General features: G+C 40.5%; 1 protein-coding gene across 1 annotated transcript; it reads right to left on the reverse strand.

The window, feature by feature from the left end:
- Positions 1–1124: 1124 nt before the first annotated feature.
- Positions 1125–11052, reverse strand: PNO1 (partner of NOB1 homolog). The gene is made up of 7 exons (XM_014836762.3): positions 10719–11052; positions 10331–10480; positions 7997–8080; positions 7771–7831; positions 7433–7550; positions 2650–2720; positions 1125–1954 (listed from the first exon to the last, which is right to left on the reverse strand). The coding sequence occupies exons 1-7, from the start codon at positions 10923–10925 to the stop codon at positions 1887–1889; spliced, it is 759 nt and encodes a 252-aa protein (XP_014692248.1). The 5' UTR covers positions 10926–11052; the 3' UTR covers positions 1125–1886.
- Between the last annotated feature and the right edge of the window lie 149 nt (positions 11053–11201).

Genomic DNA, 11201 nt, shown 5'->3' on the forward strand with positions numbered 1-11201 from the left:
TGTTACACGTCAGAAATTGTACTAGGTACTGAGTACCCAAAGATCAGAGGCTTTACTGTGGGAGGCAGACACTATAATAACCACAGTATAGCAAGACAATGGCCATAGAAACATGGATAAGCATGGCTGAGGTTGAGGTATTAATTTAGTGTCCAGGCCTTAGAGAAGGCTTTCAAGAAGTGATTTGATCCAGGTGTTAAGATTAACTACCATTGTGAAATAGATGTATTACCTCAACTCCTCCTCCATCATTCCCATTCCAAGAATTACTTTGGTTTCCTCTAACATTGTGTCTCACTTTCAAAGCGCAAGTAGTGATACTCTCCCAGGGGAGGGGAGAGATGCCTGACCAGGGAGGGGCCCAAAACTCAAGTCGCCAAACCAAATTTCAGCAACTACCAGAGAAATATATTTCCTCTCTTGTATTACTGACAGTTCTGACTACCTAAGAAATCTTCAAAAGGAAGTCAATTCAAACCATACCAAACATTACTGCACTTTCCATAGAAAACCCGTTTTCCCCATCAAAATTATGCTCCTTCCTTAAAAACCCAAAAGATTAATGGTTACCTAGCAATGGTTCATTCCAGTGCAAGTACTTTGATAACCTGATTAAAATTGTAGACTCATTCCCCAGAAAAGTACACCCCCAGTGGTCACACTTTTGAATATAACTTCCTGGGCAAAGCAAGAGGGTGGGCAAGTACCTCTGAAGCCTGTGCAGACTCCAGAGCAAGAAAATCCTAACAAATTCCTCCTCTTCAGAAAGATGTGAGTAAAGAGATTTGATAGTCACTCACATACTCCATGTTGCTGTGTGGCCAAAGGATTAAAAAAACGATTGCTGAGACATTTCCAGCAATTTCCCATTGGATTCCCACCACAATATGTAAGTATATGTAATCCCACACAATATACAAACTAGTTTGGGACAGTGGCAATGTAACTGATAGAAAGGAAGCAGAAGCTAATAATAGTTTTCCCTGTTCTTACATGAACTTTCTAATGCTCCCATCATTAAAGTTAAAAAGTTTTGATCAAGAGTTTGAGAGATGTACAAAAGAAAGTATCACAATCATGTTTAATAAGGGAGTTCCTTTCATTTAAAAAATGTGTAAAATCAATCAGATAATATTTAAATAGGCAGACACTAGTTAACACAATCTATTACATCTGCAGAACACAGCAGTTTTCTGAGGGTTGTAAAATCATTCTTTCACCATATTTTACAACTTAGAGGAAATATACCCAACATTGGTAATGTCTGACTACTTTCATTAAATACTTATTTGAAAAATAAAACTCTCTCCTCACATCCGCCGTGTGATGTAGGTCTTTAATTTTAACTTTACAAACTGCAAACAGGTGCAAGGTTAGCCTTTCTTGGTTCCCACAGTACAGTAAACTGCTGCTCTGACCTGACTCTGAAATAGTCACAGGCCACTCAGTTTAAGGGTCATGATGCAGAGAGGCTTTCTAAGAGAATTCTTCAATTACAATTTAAAGAAGAAATGTGTATAGAGTTATAAATCTATAAATAAAAAACTTATAAATTCATACAGAACTGTTTAAACAAGAAGTTTCCCTCCGAATGAGAGAATTATAAACTGAAAATCTGCACGTGATTTAAAATTAAAAAATGATAAATTATAATTACTATGTAAGTATAATAATGGTAGTAAATTTCGACATTTAAATTATCCTCAGAACTGTTGAGTGTGAATACCATCAAACTTTTCCTTTATGCTTCTGGCTGAGAATGGAAGATGGGACCAAGGCTTAAAGTGACTGAGAAATTCTTCACGTGGTTTCTTGTGACCACTTGTAGAGGGGAAGGTCTTTTTCTCTAGAGTCCAAAGACAAGATAAAAAAAGTCTGATTTGAAATCAGAATCGATCTGCTGCTCTGCTAGCCACGGCTCGAATATTGCCATAAACCTTTGATGGAGGATTTCCTGTAGAGGAAAGAAAAATGTTTACCTATATGAATATACTCACATATATGGAGGCTACATAGAAAACAGTCTACAACTCTGAAAAGAACAGGGACATTTTTTCCATTGGATCTTAAATCAACGAAAGAACCATAAAGGAATCCATACCCAAATATTCTTCAAAAAACATTGGAAATCCTAAGAACCAAAGGCACTGAGTTGTCAAAATATTTCAAAAAGAAGCTAGTCAGTCAGACCTGGGCACTGAGGGAGAATCTCAAGTGTTTTCTGAGCAGGCTGCTACAATCCTGTCACTCCTATCGGAAGTTACTGACTTTGCCACACAGTTTGAAAATGGGACTAATTGGATTAAGTTGACCGGTGCTGATAGCAGCTTCCTTCTTGTTGAACCTAAAACATGGTGTTGCCTGCTACTCTGGAATGGCTTTTCTGTGCACCTTATCAGGGGAAAGCCACAAAGATTTAAGCAATAGAACCCAATAAACCCTTGCTCTTCTCTAGCAGGCAGACAGATGGAATCCTAGCAAAAATATTCCTACTTTTTTTTCTAGGCCCATATTTGTGAACCCTCGAGTTTCTACCTGCCATCTTCAACATGACCCTTATCCTAAACGCATGTGCAAATCTAGACTGAGTTCCTAGATTCCTATTCTTTTCTTTCCAGAGAAAACACCAAAGAAAGAAACTGCTGTTACCCAGGATGAGGTTACAAATGGCAGTTCTTGCCATCTTGATGTTTTGGAAAGAGCCAAGGATATGAACTTTCCTGCAAGAGAAAAAGTGAGAGAAGTTAACAACAAAAAGCATTTAACTAAATCCTGTAATCCAGAACCTCTGGAAAATCAGGATAGATACGGATTCCCAAATGCAGGTGGTGGGAATGGTTGCACAACTTGGTAAATATACTAAAAACGACTTTGAAAGGGGAAATTTTATGGTGTGTGAATTATATTCCCCCAAAATTAACAAATGACATAAACAAAAAAATTTTTTTAAAAACTAAGTTAAGATTCTTGGTTAATAATGGCTGCCATGCAGTGATGTTCCCTCTGTGCCAGGGCTTCATATACATCTTTTCACTTAATTCTCACGTGAGCTTTATTAGGTAGATGCTATTCCCATTTTACAGATGAGGAAAGAAGTTTAAAAGAAATCAAGAAACCTGTCCAAGATTACACCCTGGCCGAGCTAGGATGATTGAGTACCCAGAAATGCAAGAAATACTGTACTTAATTAAAACGTCTTTGGATTTCAACTGCAAAGCTTTCCGCAGTTTAACTAAATCTCTTCTGTACTCACTGAGGATCCTCTAGACCCTTTTAATATTCCTTGCTGAATGACTCAAATTAGATTGACAATAGAGCATTTTGCCTTTTCAAACTCATCTTCCAAAATGTCAGTAAACTGACACTGAATCGGCAGTGGGAACATCAAGCAGAACCCTCTCCCTGCCATAGGCTCAGATATTTCTGAAACTGGGGTAAAAGTGAGGCTAAAAACAAGAGAATCAGTTAAAGTCTGTTCAAGATGATCCCCAGATTTTCTTCCCCACCCTGTGCAAACAGGCACCACCCCTCTGTAACTCTGCAAAACTGTGAGGGCGCTGCTCACTGGAGAAGGCGAAAATCATGGTGTCTGGTCCTGGGGTATCAGGCACGGCTGAAGGAGGAGTCCCATGCTAACAAGAGGGGAAACGTCAAGCAAACATTTGCACCCTGAATGTTGAGACCTCCAGCTGTCTTCCATAACTGGGCTCCAAACATCTGGCAGCAAAGAGACTGGAGAATACTTATCTGGGGAACCTGACCTGCTCAATAAGAAAGACTAAAGAAACTGAAATCAGGGCTTCCCCAAAGAAATAGCCTGGCCAGTCCCCCTGAGTGAAGCCTACAGTCAATGCCGTCACCATGCACCCTGAGGTCAGGGCTTCTATTGCTCGTTACCGTCCCACTCTCACGTATGGCACACGCTGAAGATCACCAGAATGTGAGGAAGCCTCTACTGCCAGAGAGTGAAGGCCACAACCGGCAAAGTGAAGAAAGCATCCCAGAAACAGAGACTGCAGGGAGAGGAGAATAAAAACAACAAAAACAGAACAAAACCAGCCAGACGAGAAAAGCTCCCTTCATGCACCCACGAACCAAGGACAACATGTTAGGAAAACTAAATAGCAGGATTAGAAGGTACTTAGAGAAAGGATTCCAGATAGGATGGGAAAAGAGAAGGAAAATCAAAGAAGTAATTCAAGAAGATTTCTAAGAACAGTAGAAAATGGAGCTTCTAGTTTAAAAGGACCCAGTAAGATGAATAAAAATAGACCCACACCAACGCACATCCCTGTGAAACTTCAGAACACGGGATGAAGACCATAGTATAACTGCCAGGAAGGAGCTAAAAGAATCAGGAATCAAAATGGCTTTGGACTTCTCAGTAGCAACACTGAAAGCTAGAAGGTAATGTAGCAATGCCTTCAAAATTCTGAATGAAAATGATTTGTAACAGAACTGTATACTTGGCCAGGCTGGAAGACATCTTCAGAACCAGAAGGTCTCAAAAAATGTACTTCCTCTGCTCAGCTAGCTCCTGGACTGTGTACAGCACCAAAACAAGTAGTCAAGCGGGTGAGTGAAATGGGGCAAGTCAAAAGGTACAAACTTCCTGCTGTAGAATAAATAAGTCCGGGGGATGTAACGTCCCGCTTGGTAACTATAGTTAATAATACTGTATTGCATATCAGAAAGTTGTTAACAGATTAGCTCTTAAAAGTTCTCATCACAAGAAAAAAACATTCTGTAACTATGTATGGTGACGGGTGTTAACCAGACTTATTGTGGTGATCATTTTGCAATATAAACAACTATCAAATCAAAAAGAACCAAATAAAATACAAAATCAATGAGTATTCAGGAAAAAGAATCCAAGAACCAAGGGATGCAAACAGCCAGGGGCAAAGGTGAGCGGAGAACCCAGGACAGCAGCTGGGCCCCAGGCAGGGAGGGTGGCAGTGCTGCTAGAATAGAAGGCTCCAGGAGACTTCTAAAGTGTTTGACACACCTGGATACACCAAGAGGAGACAGAGACAACATACAGATTTTTGTTGCATCAGTACACTGAAAATTCAGAAAGCACACAGACAGCTAAGAATTATTTGTTCAAAGGAAAACAAAGTTGCAAAGAACAGATAAATAATCACCATTTATCAACTGGCTCAGCTCTTAACTATGCTGAGCAGCAGTTCTGTACTCGGGTAATACTGAACACTGGTCTATTAAAACCCACAATGTATGGGGAGGAGGGGGAGGACCCAGTAAACTGGATTTCCAGAAAGGAGGAGTGTGGGCTGGAGGTGGGGGAGGGGTGAAAGCAAGCTAAATCTTCATCTTTCATGGTAGAAAGCCAACAGTGAATCCGAAACAAAAATCCACAAGCTGGTATATAAACAAGATATTTGGAAATATGGAGATGAATGATTTTTAAAAATTAGCCAAAAGAGTGGAAATTGATTCCTCTGAGGAGGGGGAAATTTAGGTAGGCAGTAGCAATTTTTGGCTTTTTAAAGTATGTGAATGTCTAACTTTGATAAAAATAAAATTCTTTAAAATAGAGCATGAAAGATGAGGAAATAGAAATAGCAAGAATATATAAAGCGTGAGTAGTCTTCCTACACAGAACAACACAAATAATGGGGCAGTAGTTGCAAGAGAATATACGTCTCAGGACACAGGGGCAATATTTCCTGTCTGATATACTGAATATATGTGGAAAACAGTTTTTAGTTTTATGTCTTGCTCACATTTTATTGTATTTTGCCAAGTTATTAGCAACTCATTAAAAATAACATTTACAGGTACATAATAGTCCATCTTATGGCTATATCATAATATAAATTGTTGCACATGTGGATTTCCAATTAGCCTATTTATAGCAAAAACAAGAAGACAGTACTTTACTTTCGAGTAGTGTCTAATTCAGTTTGTACAAAAGATATAAAAAGTAATTCAATAGCAACATTATTCATAATAGCACCAAACTGAAAACAACGCAAATGTCCATCCACTGTGAATGGATAAACAAGCGCAGCATGGCCATACAATGGACGAGGACTTGGCAGTAAGAAGGAATTACTGAGACACCCAACAGAATGGAGAAGCTCGAAACAACATGCTAATTAAAGGAAGCCATACACCAAAGACAGCATACTGTGTATTTCCATTTATATGAATTTCTACAAAAGGCAAAACCATAGTGACAGAAAGTGGATCAGTGACTGCCCGGGAACTGGATGGGGCTGCAAAGATGTACAAGGAACTCCTGGAGTGATGGAACTGTGTGAGTGCGGTGGGATGACAGGACTAGAGAACATCTGCCAAAACCTCGCTGGACGGTATACTTAACACAGGTGGATTTTATTGTATGTAAATCACACTGCAATACAGTTGAAAAAAAGTAGTGCCACTAGTAAACTTTAAGTTAACACTTATAAATATATTTATAAATGTATATGACAGACTGCCCAAAATTTGATGAGCAAATCAGTTACATTTTTAGATTTCTAAATTCACGAAAGTTTTTAGGGCTATATGTGATATTTTTTAAACGTGGTATACAAAAATTTCTAATTCAAAAAAGCTTTTCCCATGACTCCATATTCCCAACTCTGGGCTTGATTCATAATAAAAGATCAGAATTAGAAGACGCCTGTCTTCAGGGAAAGAGGGCTACCAACGTAGTATTATGGTTATCTTTAGAGTATAAAAAATAGTCTACAATTTAGATTCTAAATAATGGTGAGCCCTGCAGTTTAGAGCAAAGATAATATGATTTTAAATAAAATTATTTCTGGGTTTAGTAGCAGGCAGATCCCTTCTCCTCTCAGTCAACCACTTCATTTCACAACTTCACGGCATTACATAATCTCTGAGCCATCTGCCAGGAACCCCAACTTGGCAACGGAGCAGCTCCAACCTCAGACAGGGGTAATCCCAGCTTGACTTCCTACATCCTTTTTATAAGCCTGTATCATCTTATTTATGTTCGCATATAACTGCTCTCACCCAACATGCAATAATCATCTTCCTTTTATGAAAGGCTTTTATAAATAAATGAATATTTATGTATATATATATATATTTTTAAAAGGAAAGTTTCACAATGGCATTTAAAACACCTACTCCCTGCTCTCTCCTGATTTAATAGATTCCTCAGATACTATTTAAATCTTCACCTGTCATGTAATTTCTTTTAATAGGGATTCTAAACATTTCCTTCATTGCTAATGGAGAAAAAAGCTATAATTTCTACGATTTTCTCAACTAACTTAATCTGCTTTCAAAGTAGGTATCCATTCATCCAGAACCATACACTGACAAAGATTTAGCCATGACATTATGCATAAAATACAATCTTTATGACTTTTTGAAACCAGCAGAAGATCAAATATAAATGATGACAGTAATTTTCTCAAGATCACATACTTACACATCAGCCAAAACTATCCGTGTGCGTGTCACATTCTCTATGGTGAATTTGGTTTTTCCTCCTTTGCCAGCGATTCTTCCTATTGCCCTTGACAGGTGGTCTCCCTTTAAGGGCTTAACTAAATAAGAAAAGCAAGATGTCGAGAGGTAAGCAGTTCCTTCCAGTGCACCACCCACTTCCACATAAAGTTTAATCATTAAATTTCCCTAATAAAATACACAAAATAGATATTTTAAAAAATGCTGCTAATAATACAGTTCAATTGATGTTATGAGAAAGCTGAGAGTCACACAGTACAAAACTACAGTATTTCATAAGAAAGAACACCATACGCTCACCATCTGTAATTTCAAAAGACTCTAGGAAGAGGTCATCCAACCTAATGAGGGCAAGTGCGTCCTAAAATATAAAAACAAACACCTGAGAATGAGTGTTAAGCTAAAATTCACAAATTAAAGAACTAGAAAACTCAGAAAAAAAAAAAAAACCCAACTCAAATCCATTGAAACATTCATACTGAGTATTTTTCAAGCCCCCATTTCAAGACGTCATGAAATCACTCACCTCTACCTGAAACCCGAGAATAAAGGCTTTCACAAAATCAGCTGCTTTTGTCAGAGCACTAACATCCTTGGTTTCTTTACATGTCTGTTAAAGAAAAAAGCAGCACAAATTATAGCTGGGGATGAAAAAGATAATATTTCCCATTTTCTTAATTGCCTTCACCATCACCTTTCCCCAACATATTCTCTGCGACCCAGTTTTTAGTGATGTAAGTACTGTGTTTACTTTGCAAAATAAAACATTCCCAGCTCCAGAGCTGGGCAGTTCCACCCAAAGACCATCAAATGACCGACTGCACTCCACGCCTGATCTGGCTCGGGGATTATCAGCAAGATCCCTCTGGCACAGCTCAACGGCTCACACTCCGAAGGGGCCCAGGCTGGTTCATCCCGTCAATGCCCGAGCTGGTCCTCCTCCCCTTCAGTGCAGTCAGTCTCCTAGGAGTCCCGCTCCACCTCCTGACTTCAATCATCATTGATAAGCTGATGTTTCCCAAAGCAACCGCTCCAGGACTGACTGCCTAGAATGGGTTAAGGATGGATCCTGCCCTCAAGGAGTTTATTCACGAATCACAGAAATAGCCGCTATTCCTAAAATGCCCACCACTCACTATAAAAGACAGGCACTCCCAAGGTGCTTTGCACACTGCAGCTCTAATCTTCACGACAACTCTGAATATTAAGTAATACAAAGGGGAAACTAAAGTACTAAAAAGTGAAAAAGATAAGATTCGAATACAGGTCTGATTCCAAAACTGTTATTTCCACTCTTCCACTCTCACAATCTAGTTGAAGAGACCACATATTTGGCAAATTTAAAACCACACGGGGTTGTGTAATGGCACATTTAAAACTAGCTCCCAGGCCTAATCCTATATGTGACCTTGGGCAAGTCCCATAGACACCCTAGATCTTAAGTTTTCTCACCTGTAAAACAAGGAGGTCAGAGCAGGAGACCCTGAGAGGTCCCTACTAGCATCAAGATTCACTTATTAGCTTGATGACTTTGGCCAAGACACTCCTTCGCCCCCTCGGTTTCCTCACATCTATAAGCTGGGCGTATGTATGTCATCTACCTCATAGGGCTGTCCTAAAGACCAAAATGATGTAGCGCATGCCAAAGCTCCACTGTGTGTCTGGCATAGAGCAGTAGCAACAAACGTTAGTGGAATCCACATTGATAATGCTGCAATACATGAGACAGCTAAGCACAATAAAAGTCCAGGCACTGAAGACATGACTGAAGAGGGGACCAATCATAAAGGACAAAGAATGTGAGCTAGACCCTCAAAGATGACTGGAACTGAGGTAGGAAGAGAAAGTGGGTAGGGAGGAGAGGGCCTTCTTCAGACAGCAAAGCCACCTGTGTGAAGACGAAAATATTCAAAGAAGGTGGTGAGACGAACTTAGGACTGAGACTCCTACTTAAAAGGCAGGTTCAGTCCCCAACTTAACTTTTACCCTTCAGAGACACGGCCGATACCAGGATATCGTAACAAAAGCAGCGTGTTATGGGAAAATTAATCAGGCCCTGGCAGGGAGGGTGGAGTGGGGAAAGGAGATTTAAAGCAATGGAGCAAGAAAAACCTATAAAGAAACAAGAAGTTTTGGCAGGAAACCATAAAACCTGAATGAAAGTGGCAATGGGAAGAGAGAGGAGTTCTCCTATCAAGTTCTACTTTACACTCTACCAGCTATTTAGAGAAGAGCCTCTCTGGGTTACTCTGTTATTTTAGTCCCTCAACAGAGATGAGTGTACATCAGTCCTAATGACGGCATAACAATCCTCAAAAAGGAAGACATGATTAATTTTGGTCATTGATTCTGATACAAAATTGGCACCCAGAAAAAAGAAGCCCAAAGTCAATTAATTTTAATCGTCTACCTCCCGGACTGACACCATGGAATGAATATATATGTGTGCGTGTGTGTAAATATAGATATAAAACTTATTCTCAAAATAATACATTTTTTACCCAAAAGAATACCATTAAAATACATAAGGCCTGTACTGTAGCAAGTACTTCGGTTTGTTATTTACATATTTCTGTTAACGACATCATCTTTACTCGACCTCTTCTCAATTCAACACAGAACATCATTATAAAAAGATGCACAGGCACAGCCAGTGCTTTGATATGCTCTCAGAACCAACTTATGAATTCAACTAATATTTGTGTTAAATGCCGACTTTGAAGGCATTTGAGAAGTTCAAATTCACTAAATCAGAAAAACATTTAACTAAATAAGTCCCATTAAGGAAAGTCTATTCAGGCATTTTCATTCCTGCAGGAGAAACCCTAGTATATCTGGAAATGGCTGACATTCTCCTTACCCTGATTTCTACATTCCTCGATTTCAAGTTAAAGCGTATCTGAAGTCCCAAATGTTCTACAATAGGAGTAAATATCTTCAACCAGTTTTCTTTCAATGGCGTGTATCTGTTAGCTGGGACTGAGATTTTCCTTGTTTCTTCTTTCCCACCCTACAATAAAAGAACACAAAACTCAGGAGACGTCTGGAGGAACTGGTGTAGAGTTGTAAAGTGACAGCTGATCCACAAAAACCCTCCTTTAACTGAACGAATTAAACTTTAGCAGAGTTACTTCTCTACTAGAACTTCACGCCAGAAGAGCCCCCGTAGCTTCAACATCACCCAGAGGCCACCAGCTCGACCCGCCTCGGGCCCCTGCCCGGTTCCTGTCCCAGAGTCCCGCCAGTACCAGGAACGCATCCCCGGAGAGGGGCGGGAAGACGGGCCTCTTCGCGGGTCGGGCCTCCTCCGTGTCCATGCGACCCGCGTCCTCGCCCTCCCCCGCCGGGGACAGCTGCTCAGCCTGCCGTTTCTTCGCCCGCCGGCCACCCTTGCGGGTGACCTGGGTGAAGCCGTCCTCGGCCCCCACGCTCTGTGCCTCCATCTCGGTTGCCATCCCCAAGAATCTCCAGTTCCACCAGGCTCTTCCGGCTCGAACACGTGCGCTGCTGCACCGCGCATGCGCAGCGCACAGGCTCCAGCGCTCGCCAATGGGCCCCGGGGCTCCGCCTCCTGTCCTAAGAAGTCCCACGCAGGGGACCTGAAGCACGATTTTGTGCGTGTTTGTTGGAAAGCAAATAGGGCTGTCCTAAAATATGCCTGACTCTTCTAGTCTCCCTCTTGCCCCGCTATTCACAGCCAAAGCATTTTATGACCTCTAATCTGTATATGT

This window comes from Equus asinus, chromosome 6 (genome assembly GCF_041296235.1).
Source record: "Equus asinus isolate D_3611 breed Donkey chromosome 6, EquAss-T2T_v2, whole genome shotgun sequence".
In the NCBI taxonomy this organism is placed as follows: domain Eukaryota; kingdom Metazoa; phylum Chordata; class Mammalia; order Perissodactyla; family Equidae; genus Equus; species Equus asinus.

What these genes read in the sequence shown, in the direction of transcription:
- PNO1 (XM_014836762.3), bottom strand. Translation starts at nt 10,925, where the DNA reads ATGGCAACCGAGATGGAGGCACAGAGCGTGGGGGCCGAGGACGGCTTC. An exon ending in TCTCCGGGGATGCGTTCCTG is followed by an intron (nt 10,481 to 10,718) that starts GTACTGGCGGGA and finishes CTTTTATTGTAG; the next exon opens with GGTGGGAAAGAAGAAACAAG. An exon ending in CGGATAGTTTTGGCTGATGT is followed by an intron (nt 2,721 to 7,432) that starts GTAAGTATGTGA and finishes TTTCTCTTGCAG; the next exon opens with GAAAGTTCATATCCTTGGCT.